At 29.9% G+C, this 19,812-nt stretch overlaps 3 protein-coding genes and 1 non-coding gene across 5 annotated transcripts; 3 read left to right on the forward strand and 1 right to left on the reverse strand.

Annotated features, from left to right (window-relative positions):
• The first annotated feature begins 2,996 nt into the window (after nt 1-2,996).
• LOC106756392 (serine/threonine protein phosphatase 2A 57 kDa regulatory subunit B' theta isoform) lies at nt 2,997-7,706 on the forward strand. The gene is made up of 3 exons (XM_014638801.2): nt 2,997-3,366; nt 3,473-4,728; nt 7,169-7,706. Exons 2-3 carry the CDS (start codon nt 3,520-3,522, stop codon nt 7,523-7,525), a joined length of 1,566 nt encoding a protein of 521 aa, XP_014494287.1. The 5' UTR covers nt 2,997-3,366; nt 3,473-3,519; the 3' UTR covers nt 7,526-7,706.
• Nucleotides 7,707-9,301: 1,595 nt separating this feature from the next.
• On the forward strand, nt 9,302-11,963 carry LOC106776223 (protein HHL1, chloroplastic). The gene is made up of 6 exons (XM_014663607.2): nt 9,302-9,605; nt 9,691-9,828; nt 10,518-10,604; nt 10,746-10,793; nt 11,101-11,243; nt 11,477-11,963. Exons 1-6 carry the CDS (start codon nt 9,330-9,332, stop codon nt 11,487-11,489), a joined length of 705 nt encoding a protein of 234 aa, XP_014519093.1. The 5' UTR covers nt 9,302-9,329; the 3' UTR covers nt 11,490-11,963.
• TRNAP-AGG lies at nt 9,917-9,988 on the reverse strand. Its single transcript has one exon. It is a non-coding gene; the product is annotated as a tRNA-Pro (tRNA).
• Nucleotides 11,964-15,210: 3,247 nt separating the features above from the next.
• On the forward strand, nt 15,211-16,501 carry LOC106755409 (small heat shock protein, chloroplastic). 2 transcript variants are annotated; one of them, XM_014637562.2, is made up of 2 exons: nt 15,211-15,654; nt 15,876-16,501. In XM_014637562.2, the coding sequence occupies exons 1-2, from the start codon at nt 15,456-15,458 to the stop codon at nt 16,388-16,390; spliced, it is 714 nt and encodes a 237-aa protein (XP_014493048.1). In that variant the 5' UTR covers nt 15,211-15,455; the 3' UTR covers nt 16,391-16,501. The 2 variants fall into 2 exon arrangements, with proteins under 2 accessions (XP_014493048.1, XP_014493053.1); XM_014637567.2 differs by having other exon boundaries at nt 15,348-15,654; nt 15,879-16,501.
• The last annotated feature ends 3,311 nt before the right edge of the window (nt 16,502-19,812 follow it).

Genomic DNA, 19,812 nt, shown 5'->3' on the forward strand with positions numbered 1-19,812 from the left:
ATAATTTAGAGAGAGAGTAAAATTACAAAAAATTATGTATATAAATTATATTATTTCTAAAATTTAATTTGAAGTTTTGGACTGAGACTAAAATTTAATTAAAGTTTTAGAGTGGGGCTAACCCACTTTAACCCTGACCCTAACCCACTTGAGAGGGGGCTTTGGGGGTTGGGGCTTTTTTCTGGCCCCGTACTTAAGGGGCTTCTTAAAATAGGGCTTTTTCAATAGTGGGTTAGGGCTGGCCTTGGGGCCATGGGTTAAATTGACACCTCTATAAATACACGATATTTACGTCAATTTAACAAAATAATATTACATTAATTTTAAAAAAATAATTAAATCATTAAATTAAACCAACCTAAGAAGTATAAGAACACCAAAATCTATTGAGTCTTAAATTTTTAATTTAAGTAAACTTTTTTTTCATGCATTTTAATTTCTATACTTGAAAAAAAAAAAGTCAATTTTGACTAAATACATACACTTTAACTAAAATATTTTTTCACGATAATTTAACAAGATATATTAAATATAGGTTTAACTAGTTCAAAATAAAAGCGGACGCACGTAAAATTAATTACCTAAGTATAGAAAAATATTTTGTAAATATAAGAACTAAGTATACCAATAAAAAACAAGACAGCCAAAATTACATACTAAAATTAAATTAAAAATTAAGGTTAGAGCCAAAATTTTCATCCTAATTGGAATTTTTTGTTTTTTATTATTATTAGCATAAAGGTTTTTGACTAGATGGTGTGGGTTGATTTGACAAGTTCTTGGTTGAAGCAGACTTGAAATGAAAAATTAGTCCAAAATCAAACACACTTTCATTATTCATTCTACAAACTTGACTTTTTCAGTTCTCAAATTTATATGAATATAAAAAATAAAATAATAATGATATTATTATTATTATTATTGATAATTAAATTAAAAGCAGAAAATTCTCAGGTCAACAAACAACCACCACCACCAAGACAGCAAAACCGTGTTTGCTTCGTGTAATGTCTTTTCACAACATTTCATATTATAATATAAAATAATCTATTGTTAAGGGTTTTGCAGCCACTCAACTCATTCAAGATTTTTTCACTTTTAATTACTTAATTAATGCCTTTCAAACCCCACCTAACATTTCATTTTACTATCACCATAATCATTTTTCTAATCACTATCTTTATACAATTACGTTTTTAAATCTTCTACTTTTAATTATTTTATCTATTAAATACTTCAACTTTTTTATATTTTAAATCTTATATTTATTGTTTATTTCTTTTTATTTAATATGATTGTTATATTGCTTGGTCATCTTATTTCACACTAAATACATATCTCTCTCGCATTTTGAATGAATTGTCAAATTATCCAATAAAAAAATAATTAAATGAAAAACCCAATTAAAAATATATGTGTATAGTAACAAAATAAAAACTCAATGAAACTTAAATATTATTAATATCAAATATTTTAATTTGATCTTTAGATAAGAGTTTATAATGTTCCGAATTAGTTACAAATAGTTTTAAACATGACTTTTAAAACAATGAAAAAGGTAAAAAGAAGTCAAATAGTTATTAATGAAGTTATTATTAATCTTTTAGGTAAAAAGGTATTACATATTTGTATATAATTTCAAATGTCATATTTTTTATATCGACGATTCAAATGAGTTGTTTTTTTAATATTATAATTTGATCAAAAATTATTCTAAATATGATATTTAAAATAAGTGTTGTATTTTTAAATATTAGATAATCTATTATTGTATTGCAATATAATATATCTTTATTTTATCATTTTTTTTCTAATAATATTTTGACTTTATTGACGTTTCCCTCTCTCCAAATTTGACAATCTCGCCGATTGTCTTCTCAAATTATTTTCTTTGTGATTTTTTCTCTTAATTTTCATAGGATAGTAATTTATTGCGATCTTTTTATAGTTTAAAGGAAAATCACCACCAATTTGTCTTCATTTGTTTGTGTTTTTTTTCTTTCAACAGGTCAAAATTTATAACTTATTGCACATTGAGGATTTACTATTTTAAATAATTTTTTAATAATTATCTAAAAAATGAAAAATTACAAACAGCATATTATAAGTTAAAATGTATTTTTCTGAAAATAACATGATCTTTCATTGGAGAATTACGCTTAAGTATGGTAGAATAATTACAATGAACCTTTTTTAGTATTTTATGTAATTTTGCAAAACTAAAATTTAAAATCAAAGTCAACGGTTTAATTACAATAAAATCCGGATCGGTGCTAGGAATAAAATTATTTTAAAGCGATTACTATAAAATCAATATCAATAAATTTATTAAATTTAAAATGTGTGATTTGATGATGTAAATATTATAAATGTAATACATTTCCCATGTTATAGTTTAATTTCTGTTTTTATGAATTATTTCTCCCTAAAATTAGAGATTTTATTTATTTATTTCTAACCATAAATACAACTCAAATTTGAGTACTTATTTTTTATTCTTAACCATATCGGTATTCTATTATTATTATTATTTTATTGTTATAATTATTATCTTTAATTTTTGTTCATGGTTACAATTAATCATACCTCAACTGTTAATGAATTTGATTTATCTTTTCTGACTAAAGATCTCATTTAGATTCAAAAATCACTTTTTAAATGATGAAATATAGAAAAATAACCTTTTTTATAAATACTCTAATTTATCTCAAAAAAAAAATTCTGTTTACTTCATTGATAATTTCATTGAAATTGGTCTAAGTAAATAAATTGTATAATTGTTGTTTTCTTTGTTATTTTTCTCGTTATTATCAATTAATTCATAGTAGGTATATGCTTGCCCCGCATGTGCTTCGTTCTTCTTTTTCTTCATTTCGGAATTATTTTAATTATTTTAATTTTATATTATCTGCAGAGCACAAATGGTCAGAAGTTGAAATTCTCGTTTATTTATTTTTTAACTGAAAGGGAATAAATATATACATTCGCTAAAAAAACATGAAAATAAACGAAAAAGGGAAATCTGCGGAACATTCTTCATCTCGCTCTCGCTTTTCAAGCCCAACAACGCCGAAGATTGTGTCTCCCATAATTTGAATTCTGAAGAATTCTCAAACACTCTGTTTTTGATCATCGACGCTGATCTCTTTTTTCCTTCATCACTGTTTCTGATCGCAAAGGTCGAAGGTTTTCCGCATCAAAATCTAACTTTGTTGGCTCCATCATCACTATGGGTAGAATCACGAAACTGGGTTTTCTTCTGTTACCCAGATAAGTCAAAGGGTTTATTCTTTCTCTTATCTTTCGTTGCTATCGCCAATCGTATCAATTTTCGGACAAGTGCACAAACGACAACATTTGTATCTGGTCTCTTCTCGTTCCAATTGCGTGTTTCTTGCTCAGATTGTGAAGTTAACAAAGTTTAGGCATCTCTTTGTTTGTTTACAATTTTTATTTTATTTTGTTTTTTCAGGTTAGAAGAAAAAGGGTAAGGGTTGTTCCGTGTTTGTTTGATGAATTATGTTCAATAAGATATTCAGTAAACTCCCTCGGAAGTCATCGAGAGGTCCCGAACACGGTGGAAGTGGAAAAGGCCATCATGGCGTTACCACTTCTTCGAAGAGCAGTGATTCTGTTACTGTTTCCCAAGGTGGCACCAGACCGGGGAATTCTTCCGTTGCGGGGCAGAATCATGGTAACAGAGTTCCATTACCGAAGGTCTTGAATGAGAACAATATTCACAACAACCCCAATAACGGGATTTTGGCTTCCTATGAGGCATTGCCTGCATTCAGGGATGTTCCCTCTTCTGAGAAGACAACTTTGTTTGTGAAGAAGCTTATAATGTGTTCTGTGGTGTTTGACTTCACTGACCCCACCAAACACGTCAAGGAGAAGGAGATTAAGAGACAGACCTTGGTGGAACTCTTGGATTATGTGACTTCTGCGAATGCTAAGTTCGCGGAGAATGTGATGCTGGAGGTGGTGAAAATGGTGTCTGCAAACATATTCAGGACACTCAGTCCTCAGCCACGCGAAAATAAGATCGTTGATGGTGTTGATGTGGAGGAGGAGGAGCCTTCGATGGATCCTGCTTGGCCTCATTTGCAGATTGTGTATGAGCTTTTTCTGCGATTTGTGGCCTCACCTGAGCTGGATCCGAAATTGGCTAAGAGATACATTGATCAGTCCTTTATTTTGAAGCTGCTGGATTTGTTTGACTCCGAGGATCCGAGGGAGCGGGAGTACTTGAAGATGACTCTGCATCGTATCTATGGCAAATTCATGGCGCATCGCCCTTTCATCAGGAAGGCCATCAACAATGTGTTTTTCAATTTTATTTTTGAGACTGAGAAGCATAATGGGATTGCCGAATTCTTGGAAATTCTTGGGAGCATCATCAATGGTTTTGCCTTGCCATTGAAGGAAGAGCATAAACTGTTTCTTGTTCGCATCCTAATTCCTCTGCACAAGCCAAAATGCCTGGCAATGTATCATCAGCAGTTGTCGTATTGCATTACTCAGTTTGTGGAGAAAGACTGCAAACTTGCTGATACAATTATCAGGGGGCTGTTGAAGTACTGGCCCATAACAAATAGTTCAAAGGAAGTTATGTTCCTGGGTGAGTTAGAAGAAGTCTTGGAAGCAACTCAACCCCCAGAATTCCAGCGTTGTATGGTGCCATTGTTTCGTCGGATTGCCCGTTGTTTGAATAGCCCTCATTTTCAGGTATGAATTTTCTTCCTGTGTTTTTCCCTTGCTCCTTTTTGTTTCCTCTTTCTTAATTTCACGAGGAAATTGCACCTGACTTCCAAATTAATTCTCTCTTGCAACTTCTTTGACCGGTTCCTGAAAACTCTATTTTAGTTCATTCCTCTTGTTTAGAAGCTGTTGTAGCTGGCTAGAAAAGTAGAAACCTTGTTTCACCAGCCCATTGCTTAATGCATATTTTGTTTTGCAGTTTTGAACTTGAAACGTATCGCAAATATCAAAATAAGAAACTCAATTCTTTGGTTTTGTTATGTCTTAAAACACGGAATCAACATTTCAAATTGCATTTGTGGTCAGTTTTTTGTCCCATTTATTGATATTGTGGGAAATTGCAGCCAATGTGGCCACGATTGGGATTGCGGTCACTTAATAAACCTTGATGTTGCAGCCCAAAACCATGGTCATGGACCGTTTTCTTAAACATTGCATGGAGTGATGGAAATCATTCATATCTATGCCCTCTAATGACTTGGGCTTTGGAAGTAAATCACCCCAATTGCAAGTATGAGATTCTAGTCTCCCAAGGTTCTTATCAACTGGCTTTAGAGCTTTCTACCATGTCTATTAGCACAAAATGTGCAACGCCAGTGGTAACATTAGCGTTGTAGTGTTTGCCCAAGACTAGTCAAATGACCAGTGCAGTGCTAGTTCGTGGGGGTGCTGGGATTGTAGAGCTTTGTCGGATTTTAGGATTTAGGATCCAACTACAAGATGCGAGACTTATGGTGTGTTCTTGCAAAGTTGTTATCAATTTACTTGTAAGAAACCATATTCTAGGTTGTAAAAACATAATCCAAGTTGTTACATGTCGAATTATTACATACATAAATGATGTGGAAGCACAGTCAACTTTTAGTAAATCATTGTTTAGTGTCAATTGTCACTTCACTGTCAAACCGAGCACAGAATGATGTTCTACTGCGATGAATCCTGCCTGAAGAGGTTCTGATCTTGCTTGCAAATTTATATATTTGTCTTTTACCTTCCATGTTCCTATCCAGTCAGAGACATCCTTCCCTCTTTCTCTATATTGAGAGCAAGCCTGAGAATAGCTTTAAACTTTCTCATGTTCCCGCTTATGTAAAAGCTAAGAATGGAAGAAACGAATGTAAAACCTGGGATTGAAAATAATTTTAATTAAGAGAATTGGGGGGAGAGGGTAGCAGGGATTGAACTCTTAACTAGTTGATTGAACACAACGTTGAGTAGCTAAAATATCTTGAAAGGATGAGGTGTTGAATTTTGGATCAGGAATTGCTTTTTATAGTTCTATGTCTAACCGGTTCAGTAAGGTTTATATTGTCTGTAGTAAATGAATATACAAGGCTGTCCTTTCCCTCTGAAGAAGGGATTGACTGGTCTGATGTGTCAACCTCTTTCTTTTTCATCCTTTTAAACTTTTGCTGGCTGGCCATTCGTTATGGGCATGTGCCTACTTGACTCGAATGAGGACAGATTTGTATTTTTTTTTTATAATTTCACACTTATAAAATCTTTCTATAAATAATTCGGTGGACTGCGTTGTGCATGCAGATTATCTACCACTTACTTTATAGCTTAGTTTTGAATGTTGATGATTTTATATAATCTTCATCCAGCAATTTTCCAATATCATGTGATAGCTTAGTCTTTGAGCAATTTCTCAGATAGCTTAAAATTGACTGGATTAACTAAGTTTTTGAGCAATTTCTCAGATAGCTTAGATACAATTGGACTTCCATTATGTTTAAGGGAAAGGGCATCCAAAGCCCTTTCTGTAGTTCTAAAGCCCCGCATAATAGGGATATCCTCTCTCTTGCAAATGTTTAGATGATGCTCATTTCATTGTATAAGTATTTGCATGCATAGGAAATGCTCTATAGCTTTCTCAGAATATTTTTATGAATGAATTTTTTGTTACAATAACCGAGTCATGTAACTAATCTAGAGAAATAAGGCTGTTGTTGATGTTGTTGTTTGTCAGGAGTGTATTTTTGAACTGCTGATACATCTCTACTGCAATTTACAAGACTTAGTCTACACTTTGCGCTGCATGATGCTTCAATTTCTCATGTGATGTTTATAAATGACCTGTTTACAAAACTAAACAACGATCTATTTAGTTTTTTTTTTTGTCACGTTGTCCTAGGACAAAACTTGGGTGTTTTATGGTGATGATCTCAAATCATAGTTAAGAGTTTGATCCCGATAACACGCAGATTTTTAACACTGATCTTTTGTATGCATGCGAAAATTCAATTTTAACGGAAGAAATAAACAATACCACAATACATAAACTACTGATCCTAAGTGTTGTCTTTTTGTCTTGCCCTGAATTAGTAGGGTTGTAGTAGTGGCAATATTCTATTTTCCCTTGAAGATCCACAAACCTATATATCTTGTCTTTTTTTTTCCTCAGGTGGCAGAAAGAGCTTTGTTCTTATGGAACAATGATCATATCGTGAACTTAATCAAGCAAAACAGAAAAGTGATACTGCCCATCATCTTCCCTGCATTGGAGAGAAATGCTAGAAGTCATTGGAACCAAGCTGTCCATAGTTTGACCTTAAATGTGCGGAAGATTTTTAATGATGTCGACGCTGATCTATCGAAAGAATGTTTACAAAAGTTTGAGGAAGACGAGTCAAAGGAAGATGAAGTCAAAGCAGGGCGTGAAGCCACGTGGAATCGGTTGGAAGAGCTTGCCATGAAGAAAGCTGCAAGTGGGGAAGCAGTGCTTATTGGTAAAGCACCAACTCGCCCCTCTGCAGGTTAGATAGAACTGGAATATGTGTATTCTGCTCCAATAGCTTCATTTTTTCAAAAAAAAAAAAAAGATTTTTATAGTGTTTTTTTTTTTTGCATGTGATGCGTTGGCCAAGCGGGGCAATTTCTTGAATACTTTCTTATTCACTTCTTATAGAAAGCTATGATTAGTAGCAAATATCTCATGCAAAGCAACATCCCAAAGCTTAATTATTAGTATATATATAATATATATATATATATATAGCTTATAATCTTGTGCCCAATGCTGCCACAAAGCACGTTTAGGGCACTTCCCTTTGCAATGAATATTTGGTTTCAAAACTTAGAAACAAGAGAGAGGCAAAGCACTTTTCTAACGTAGACTTTGTCTTCATTTGACCTGTTTTGGTCCACAATCCAATGTATGGGTTGAATTTGAATTGCATGCCGGCCTTGTCTACTGGGGCGATTATGGTTGTGCGCTGTTCCCACGTCTTGGATGTCATTTTTCCCAAGGGACAACAAACCCTTCAAGAATTTTCATTTAGATTGGAGTGATTATTATTATTATTATTATTATTTTAAAATTTATAGTACGTAAATTTATCAAAATACATCTCTGTACAATTTCAATTAATTAATAAAAATTAAAAACAACCGTTAATGATGACGAGAATTTCAGTTAATAGAGGAATTATCCGTAATATATTAATTTCTCATAAGAGAAGGGATGAGAATTATTTACTCATTTTAAAAAAAGTTATTTCATTCACACTAGTCAAATTAAAATAAATCAGTTTAAATTAAAATATATAGTCGAATTTAACCAAATTAAAGCCCATTTATATTTTCTGGCGTGAAAAAAATATTGAAACCCAACAATAAATTTCTGAACCCGTTTTCACAATTTAAGGACGTAATATTATTTTAAGCCCAAAACATACTTTCATTAAGAGAAGTCTAAAGCGAAAAGGTGTAAAGTTATTTGTTCTTTCCAATCTGAAGTAAACATTTTTAAAGTTAATGAATAATAAATTAACTTTTGTACTTTTACTTTCACATGTTTTTTTATTATAAACTTTTTAAGTTGTTAAAAGATTTAATTCTACATAAAGTAAAATTTTACAGATCAGTTAGACGTGTTGGTTTGTTTGAAATGTAGTTATTTGGAGAACCAAGTGTTAAAAAATATCATATGATTATTTAAACCTTTCGAATTATTTCTTTTTTAATTGTTAATTTTTTTTTTCAAATGTGTGTTTTAAGAAAAAATTAAAAAAGAAACTTATATACTTTTGTCATCATCATTATTATTATTATTATTATTATTGCTATTATTGTTAGTTATTTCTATTTTATAATATCATCTATCGTCACAAAGTAATATTAAATTAATTAAAAATAATTATTACATTATTAGTAACAACTACAGTTTTGAAAATTTTAAATAACAAAAAAGTTTAAACAATGAAAATTAATTGACCATAAAAGATTATTTAATGAAAACTTGATTGAAAATAAAAAAATTAAAAAAGAAAAAACTTAATTAAACGTTATTTATAGAAAGAATGTTTTTTTTTTTTGTTTTTTTTTTATAAATTTAGATAAGGGATGAGTTATTATGATCTAACAAGAAAGAAGAAGAATATTTAAGGAGGAGAAATTTTAACATTATTTCTGTTATATTATTTTTCTTATATTATATGGTGTGTGCCTCTTTTTCCGCCACGTGTATGGCCTGTTTTCCTTGCAATTATTAATTCAATTAAAAAATAAAAAAGAAATGATAGAGATAAGAGAAACTCACTCACTCGTTCGCTTTCGCTGTATCAATGGAAGTAGGAATGTCTCTGAACGCGCTCCTTCGTCTTCCTCCGACGAATTCACGCTTCCTTCACAACGACGACGTTTCGGTGAGGCACTCTCTGGTTTCGAACCGGAGGCAGCACCGGAGCTTGAAGGCACCACAGCGTCACGTGTTTGTGGTTGAAGCCAAGGGCAAAAAGGGAATGATGGCTCGTCAGTTTCAGCGTTCCACTCCTCCTCCTTTACCCAAAATTGAAGACGATGGCAATCCCAAATTCGTCATCTTCATTCGCATGGCCAATGTAATCATTCCTTAATATTTAATTAGTGTTAATTAAATTCAATGTTAAGTTTCTTATTCCATTCTTGCCCTTCGTTGCATTGCAGGTATACCTTTGGTATCCTCTTAGCATTGTAACAGGTGGCACCACCGCTAAAATCATGGTTGCAGCTAAAGATAATTTTCTCGGCAAGTATATCTACAAAGATACTCTTGACAGAAATCTCGCCGCTGTTATCTACAAAGTAAGCCTTTTCTGTTTTTTCTTTCACATTTCCTAAATTATTTTTGTTGATGAAAAAAAGTGTTGTTGTGTGAGAAAAAGTAGCAGAAGGGGCATTCCGAGAATTGAACTCGGGACCTCTCGCACCCTAAGCGAGAATCATACCACTAGACCAAATGCCCACCTTGAAAAGATTTAATTTTATAACAACGTGAATAGTATTTGCATTGGAATATGTTCTGTTTTATATGATGTTGTCATGTGAATAATACGTTGTCATTTTAATAATGAACAGTGCTTGGATTGTCTGTGAGATGGAAAAAATTGAGTGTTGTGGGACCAATAATACAGCTATGATGTAATGTGTTCTTCAACAACTGATGTTTATTGAGTCCTTTATAGCCACTTTTGGGAATTTATTCAACAAGGATTTATCATTCATAAGCTGATAAGCATGATCCTGAAGCTTGCTAATGATGAAATTATTTAAACAAAGTTTATTTTGTTAAATTTCACTATAAAACCCATTGAAATAAATTGAAAAGTGTTCATAGTTAGGTCATAGGTTACTTTCATATGTCCAAATAAGCTCTTTGTAAGTTCTCCCGAACACACTGGAGATCTTGGGTAACTGCTAATTATACTGGACTGTGTTTTCTTAATTTCTCGTTGTTCTGTTTTTGCTGCTGACTGCTTTTCTTCAATTCAAAGGATGAGAAGGAAGTACAGAAATCTGCATTCAAACAATACCGTGTATTGCGTTCAGCTACTGATTTCAGATACGGCTACAAACTTGTTGTAATGCTCTTACACTTTCTTTTATAAATAAATGTTTTGACTCCAATTTCACTCTTTCCAGCATTAAAATTTATGCATTACGGGAAGTTAAAAGACCATTCCCACATTTTGTTTAAAGTTCTTTGTATGATGATTTTGCAGGAGAATACCAATATAAGAGCTGCCCTTTCTACCACAGATGTTATTGAGGTAACACTCTTGACATGTTCTCCGTTGCTGTCATTATAATTTTTTTGAAGTTTCACACTGAACTTTAAACCTAACGGCATTAAATATGTGTGTTTCACAACTACAACAAGAAATTCTGGTTGTTTACATCGGTTTTTATTTTTGATTTGGCAGGAAAATAGCAATTTTCTTAATCATTGAACTTTTTAAATATTTGAAGCTCGACAATAGTTCATATTATAAAAATATATACTTTCTATCCCGGCATTACAAAAAAATACTTGTGATATTTTCCCACTAATGTAATGTTTGCATCTCCAAATTGAAGCTCCCTACACCAGATAAACTAAAAACCGTCCTGGATAAAGTGAAAGACTTTTTTGGAGACGCGAAGGAATCTTTTGGGAAGATAACATCATTGGGCACTACTACAACGGAGGATTCAGAGGAAGACGCGAACGAAAAAACCAAGTAAGTTTTACATCTTATTGCCTGAAGAAAAACTCTGAATTTTTTATTATTAGGGGATTTCATCATTGTTTTCCTATTTTCTTCAACATCGACTGTTAACATGGATATTTGACGGAGTTTATCTGATCCTATGCATATCTGTGAATATTATTCAACTAACATGGACATGATAGTTTTTTTTTTTTGTTGTTGCAAATTTGTGACGGTTTAGATTATTTTTTTGCCTATGTCAGGGTTAAAGGATGAAACTATAGCTGGAAATGATTTGCTTAAAGTGTTGAGTAGCCCGTGAACCTTTGAGCTCAGAATGCTCAATTATGTTTATGGATTGGTTGGAGAGGAAACTTCTGTGCACAACAATGCTACTCCAGGTTTTGTTCTTAGATCTGTAACCTTCAAAATTACTTTATCTTTTGCAGAGTGAATACAACCTTTACGATGCTGATCACTAGTGTATGTTTAATCCATGATGCTTTGGAATAGATAACATGTAAGATGAGAATGTGATGGTACCGTTATCAGTTCTAGAGATTCCTGGAACTGTTGTACAAATTACGGTTTGTAATATCTTTGCATTTTGACAGAAATTCATTAAATTACTCACCCAGACTGCACTGTCAACTTCTGATAAAAAAGATTGCATTGTTAACCAGATCAATTAACACTGGTATTGTAATCCTGGAAACTCGATGCAGTTTGGAATATCTATATAATTCACAATATAATGTGTTCCTTTTTGTTTATGGCTATAGTATCAGCCATCTGTGTATGCAAATTAAATTTACATGTAAGAAAAAGGTTCAGGTTAAGTATAATAATGTCCACGCTCGATTAACCTTAAATTTTAAAAACGAGTCATTTACATGAGCTTATTTTGCCTTCTTCATTGGTTTAAAGAATGTGAAATATTGTATTTTGTCATAAAATTCCTATTTCTTCATCTCAGTAAGGAAAATTTTCTCCTTCTCTCTCTCACCCCCACGTTACTTTACAGTGTGGGTGAGCCTTATCACAATTATACAATTTTGTTGATATGCACTTGTTTGCAAAATGAGATACCTGTCACATTTAAAACACTTAATTCCAGAGTCACTTCACCGACCTCCTCGACCTCTTCCCTATCTACAATCAAGTTAGTTCTCCAAAACCGGTATTTGTTTAATTCAAAATCACTCCGGCCAAATATATATATATATATATATATATATAATACAAAACTTTTATACTACAATATTAAAAGTTGTCTTTTTAAAAAATTATTCTACCATTTTATCCATTTGATTTATTTTTAAACTAATTTACTGTAAAAATAGCAATATATTTCAACTATATCCTTTAATATCTAATAAATTATTATTTTAATTCTTAAATAGAACTATACTTTCTTAAATTTGAAATTTTCATATCAATCTCTAAAATGTCAATTATGTATAAATTTAAATTATATTATTAATCAAGTTAATCCATGATATGTATTTTTCAAAATTATTTTAAAATTTTGTTGATTTTTAAAATAAATAAATAATTACTTCTTTTAATGTGTGCTTTTAGACACATTTTAATCATCATTAACAAAATTTCTAAAGTATTTTCAATATATCAAATAGAACAAAAACGCACGTTATGCAAATATAGCAAAAAATCATTATATGAATTTAATCATATACATATTAACCAATTATAACAAAAGTTAGTAAACTAGTCTAACAAGTTTGTTTATACATTAATTAGACGAGTGTTAAAAAGATATTAGATGAGGTATTTCATATATTGATTAAATGACTCTAAACATATATTGATTAAATGAATATAAAAAAATACTAAACGAATTTGTCAATGTACTGATTAAACAAGTTTAACAATATACATTAGATGAATCTATTCATACAATTATTAAACATGTATAGCAAAAAATATTATATGAATTATTCCACATATTAATTAGACGGGTATGGAAATACTCATTGGATGAGTCTGTCAATACACTAAATAAACAAGTCTAGCAACAAACGTCAAACAATCTTGTTCGTACATTGATAAGACAAGTCTCACAATATACATTGAACAAGTTTATTTCCTCATATACAAATTATTAGACAAGTCTGCACATAAATTAATTAGATGAACAAAGCAAAAAGTATTAGGCAAGATTGTTGATTTATTGATTAAATAAGTCTAGCAATACACATTAGACGAGTCATTCACATATTTATTAGACGACTATAACAATATACATTAGACAAGTCTTTCAATACATTAATTAGACGAGATTATTGATAAATATTAGACAAGTGTGTTTATATACTCAGATGAATCTTGCAATAATATTATACCAGTCTGTTCATATATTGATTAGATGAGTATAACAAAAAATTATTACATATGTCTAGCAATATACATTAGACGAGTTTGTCCATATATTGATTAGACAAAAATAGCAAAAAATATTAAATGCGTCATTCCGAATATTGATTAGATGAGTCCAAGAATACAATTAGACGAGTATGTTCATACATTGATCAGACTAGTCTTGTAACACACATTAGATTAGTTTGTCCATATACTAATTACACTAGTCTAACAATATAAGTTAGACGAGTCTTTTTGTGCACGTCTAAGATGAATCTATTAATACACATTAGACGACTTTATCCATTTTATGATTAGGCAAGTATTGCAATTTACATTACACAAGTTTGTTTATATACTAATTAAACGAATCTAATAATATACATTGATGATTGTATTCATATACTAATTAGACATATCTAATTAAATATATTGAACGAGTTTGTCAAATTATTGATTAGAGGAGTCTAACAATTTACATTACATCAGTCTATTCATACACTAGTTTACATCTTTAAAAAGTCAATTCTACGTATTTATATATATCCTTTATATTTTTAAAAACTTTATTATATTTTTACACATGTTTTATCTTTTATATTTTACAAAAATCTGTTATTTATTCTTTTAAACATATTAACTTTTTAAAGTTACAAATTATTTTTACAATTAATTTTATTTAAAACTTAATTATAGACTTAAAAATATTCATTATCTTTTTTTTTTGTTTGATTTCTAATTCACTCTTAATAAACACGCATTTCAACATCAATCTAGCCCATGTAGACACAAGTTTATTCAGGGCGTTGCAGTTTGTGGTCTAAAACACGTGAATGTCATTCTATTGAGTCACTTTAAATTGAAGCACCTAATTTATGGATAAATCTTATGTGGCACTCCACGATTTAACTGTTTAGAGGAATGAATGAGATGAAGTTTAATCAGATACATCATGTTTTATATTTCTTCTCCGCTTCATCTTTTTTTAATTAAAAAAAAAGACAAAAATTACGCTGCTTAGTTTTATTTTAGTAGATTAAAGTAGCCCAAGTGTAAATTGATTTTTTTTTTCTACAAAATTATAAAATATAAATAATCTAGTCTTTTAATGGTTAGGGAGGCTTTGATCTACTGTTTTTTTTTTCACATATATAAAATAATATATGAATTATTCCTTTTTACAAATTTTAGTATTAAATACATGTTTTAATTTTTGTAAATTTAATAAGAAAATCTAAAGTAGAAGAAAATTTAACAAGCCTATCCTTTTTTTTTTCACATGTTTCTGTATATTAATAATCAGAATTTCTTAATCTCATCTTCGAATAACCACCACTACATTATATGATTAATAAACAGAATTTCTTAATCTCGTCTTTGAATAGCCACCACTACATTATACGAGTCTCATTAATTTTATCACCGAATATTTGGATTTATATTTGTCAATTTCAGATAAGACAGTGACTCTGAGGAGCTATCTTCATTGGAGTGTAACCAGACACATAAGAAATCCGCGATTAAGATTGGCCTTGGAACACGAAGGGCTCTCATTCAGCAGAAAACATAGTCAAAAACTTATCCAACAAGTTGGAATCTTAAAAGGTTTCATCCTCTGTTACATGTCTGGTTCTGGAAAATTCTGGAAAACGAAATGATACTTTCATTTCTCACGACCCCACCCATGATGTCGTGTTTTCCAGAATTTTCCACACCGCCTTCTTCAAAATTCTATTCTTTATATATATATTTCACAAAAACCCTACCTTCTCCACATTCAAACACTACCTTTTCTAGAATTAACAACCTTAATTTTTCTTCTGTTCTGCGGTCTCAACAGACAGAACACAACACTCTTCACAAATGGCACACGCTTTGTCCTCTAATCTGGCTCTTAACCTTCCCACATCGAGGTATCTTCTTCACTCCAGACCAACCCAGTTGAAGCCAGCGAGGTTCATGGTCATGGGAGATGCAAGAGAAAAGCTTGACCACATCCCAAAACCCAACAAGAACCACCATCCTCTTCCCAAGAAGAAAGCTGCCCCTGCTGCACCCATAGGTACCCTGTTCTTATAATTCCCAACTGTTTTTGAAAATTTACTTTCGGAAATAAAAGTTTTCATAAACATCTGGCTAAATTTCAAAACTTTTATTAGAAAAATAAATACATGAATTTCTTTCAAACCGTATATGTTTTAATTTAATCTAGGTTACCGTTATTTTTGTTTCTGTAGTGAGCACTGATTGTGTGAGTATGAACATGTGTTGATTGAATAAAAGCAGGGTTGTGGGACAGGTTTCCTACGGCGAGAACAATGCAAGAGATGATGGAGACGATGGAGAGGATGATGGAGGACCCTTTTGCATTTAGCACGCTTGAGTGGCCTTCATCACCCTTACCGAGTGAGGGTGTGGGAGGGTACAGAAGAAGAGGAAGGGCACCATGGGAAGTGAAAGAGGGAGAGAGTGAGTACAAGATGAGGTTTGACATGCCTGGGATGAACAAAGAGGATGTGAAAGTCTGGGTGGAGGAAAAGATGCTTGTGGTTAAAGCAGAAAAGGCACCAAAGAAGAAAGAGATGGTTCAACAGGATCAACGGCCGAGGCAACCAGAAGAGGAAGAAGAAGAGGGATGGTCTGCAAAGAGCTATGGCAGGTATAGCAGTAGGATTGCTCTGCCCGACAATGTCCAGTTTGAGAATATTAAGGCTGAGGTTAAGGATGGTGTTCTCTACATAGCCATTCCCAAAGCTAATACTAGTTACTCCAACATCCTAGATATCCAAGTTCAATGATTCATCTTTCTGTCTTTTATACTATACACAGTTTTTGCTTTCAACAACAGTTAATTATGTAGGTATCTACGTAAGTTATTTTAATTTCTCGTAATTTTCTTTCCTTACTGATTTAATTTCATTTCAGAAAATTACTCTGATTTCCAATTTTCTTTTTCATAATCTTTTTTTTTTTTTTACGATTAACAAAGAGAAAATCTTATGACTAGATAATCCTAAATTCAATCAACGTCTCTCAGATTAATTATTTTCATTTTTTATTTTATTTATTATAATTTCGCATAATAATTAATAAATCTTTATATCTTATTAAATTACATTTATGTCCGTCATTATGTCACATAATTAAATTTATTTAATTAATTCTAACAATCTTGTTAGACTTAGTGTCCTAACAAGGTTTATTAACTGTAGTTTTTGCTACGTGTCTTTTTCTAATTTTCTTAGAAGTTTTATTATTGACTTGAATATGTTAGACAACTATACTTAATAAATTTTTATAATTTAATTCAGTTTTAAATTTATGATAAATTTAAATGTTTCTAATGGAATTCTATTTAACTTATTTAATATTTTAAATATTTAAATTTTATATTTATTAATTGAATACTTAAAATTAGTTATCGATATAAAAAATCAATAAATAAATATAAAGTTATAAATACTCAAAATAACAAAAATCTAATAAAAACTTAATCAATAATACTTGAACTTTTTATATGATTAAAATTTAATTAAGCTCGTTTCACTTTCAAATTGTTATTACAACGAAAAATAACTACAGACATAATAATTTATCTATTTTTATTAGTTAATTAATTTATTTTCTTTTATTATCTCTCTTACTTATCGTTTCCTTGAATTTTCAAATTACTGAATTTTTAAAGTTTTTCTAAACCCCTAAATATGAAAAGAGTGCATAATCTCTTACAATGGAAATAAATAAATATACACATTAATAGAATATACTTATATTCATTGTGTTGAAATGCATACATTAATATAATGTAAAAAGATATACACAGTGCTGTATTTATCATAACCTTTGAAATTTAATTTTATAGTTATTATTTTCTAAACCTTAACAATAAGTGACTAAAAATACATTAAATATAATAATTATGATTTTAACTTATTCATTATGGGTTCTCAATATAAAAGGATTGGAAATGTCCACAATTTGAATTTCTTCTCAAAAGGTATTTGAACAAAAAAAAAAAAATTCCATGTGCCATAAATAAAGAAAAAAAGTACATAATAAAACCTCAACGTGTTAACAAATTAGAAATGTTCATACTATTTTCTGACATTTATAAGAGAAAGAAATTAGTATTGGATAATATATAATGTGCTAGATATTAATAGTAATAAGTACTTGTGAAGAAAAAAAAGTTCATGGATTATTATTGTAAAACAACTTTGTTAGTCATTTCTTATAAGATAATATTTTTAATATAATAATGACATTAAAATTAGAATCTATGACTTTTCTATACCGTCAAAACCTCTATTACTATATGATGTCAGTGATCTTAAAAGAAAAAAAAAAATCAATATATCAATTAATAAAATCATACTAATAAGCAACGACATTAAACATTTGGTAGATAAAATACATTAAATATTGCAATTAGAAATAAAAGTAATTAGTCATGGGTAGAATACTTTGGGTATAACATCCACTCTACTGGCTTGCATAAAACAAAGTATATTATCTAAAATATATATAAAGAGAATTAATATAATTATCTAAAACAAAAATAATCATAATATATATATATATATATATATATATATATATATAATTTAAAATTTATATCGAATAACTACTAGACTTCAAATAAAACTATTTTGCAATAAAATGATCAATACCTATTATTTTCTCATGCTAATAAAGTGATGATTACAAAAAAAAAAAAAAGATATATATATATATATATATATATATATATATATATAAAACATAAAAATTAACAGAATAAAATAATCATAAACATACAAAAATTCTATTATAAATCTATCTCAAATAGTAAAAAAAAAAACATATTCAAAATACAAACTGACGCACAAAAATAATGTTCAATATTAAACCTTTTACAAAAAGTGACATTCAACGACAATTGTGGTGTTTAGTGACACTTTCTCGCGTTCAACATTTAGGAGCTAAATTGTTCTATACTTGGAGTGTAAAGATTGATGTTCAACGATACCCTAAGGTTGTTTAACGCAATACCATTTGCAAAAACTGACACTAAATGGTGTAGTCTTTTGCTCAGTGTCTTGGGTGTCCAAAGCTTGTAACACAAACTAGCTTCTAACGTCACTCTATTATCACTCAACACCGTATCAGTTGACAACAAATATATTTTGTGATTTTAAATGAACTTGGACCTGATCGATTGCTTAAATTGGTACTCTTTTCTTAGTAGATTGTTTGAAAACAATTTTAACACATAAATATTCCTACCAATTTCATCAATTACTTGTATTCTAAATTTTTTTAATCACACAAATCCAAACACAAAACAACAAAAAATCATGAACCAATCATTCAACCATACAAACTAAACGAGTCAAACTCACCATAAATCAAATTCATAAAAAAACAAATATAATTCATTTTCAACATAAAAATCAAGTATCAACACACATTTGTCAATTTAGCAAAAACACTACAAGAAAATTAAAAAGTGGCTTATCTTATCTTAACAAAATTGCTCAACAAATTGCAAAGAGCCAAAACGTCTCTTAATTAGAAGATTTTTTTTTTCATACATAAAAACAATATCAAAACGATCTAATCATATTAAAAAAGACATTAATAAATAAATATTAAAAAAAAATACATAAGAACACATGTAAATGGCATTCATAAAATTGAAAAATAACTTACGCAAAAAGAAAAATTAATTAATCTAAATCGAAAAAGCTATTTGCAAGAATCATTTTTAAAGTTTTGATTATTTAATCGACGAATAAAAAAAATACAAAAAAGTTAAACAATTAAAAAAATAATAATTTCTAAATAAATAAAATATTTTAAAATAATAAAAATATTTCATAATAAAAACATTTATATTAAAAAACTTTAATATTAAAATAATAAAATCTGACTATTTCTTGTAATATTATATTTTAATTCTTTATTTTGATATTGATGGAACAATAATAATTATATAAATGTCCGTTAGATTTGCCTCCACTTCTATATTCTCTGGCTCCAAATTGAAAGTATAATAACAATTTTACCAATTTAGCAAAAACAAACATCCCCGCTCCAAAAGCTATTATGAATTATTTTTTAGGATCCCAAATATATTTCCACCAGGAATACAGTTACTAGTTTGTTGTTTTTAGGAAAAAAAAAAGAGTCACTTAACATATCTAAGCATTTATAATTTTAAAAAATAAAAAATAATATA

Source organism: Vigna radiata, chromosome 2, assembly GCF_000741045.1.
Source record: "Vigna radiata var. radiata cultivar VC1973A chromosome 2, Vradiata_ver6, whole genome shotgun sequence".
NCBI classification, from domain to species: domain Eukaryota; kingdom Viridiplantae; phylum Streptophyta; class Magnoliopsida; order Fabales; family Fabaceae; genus Vigna; species Vigna radiata.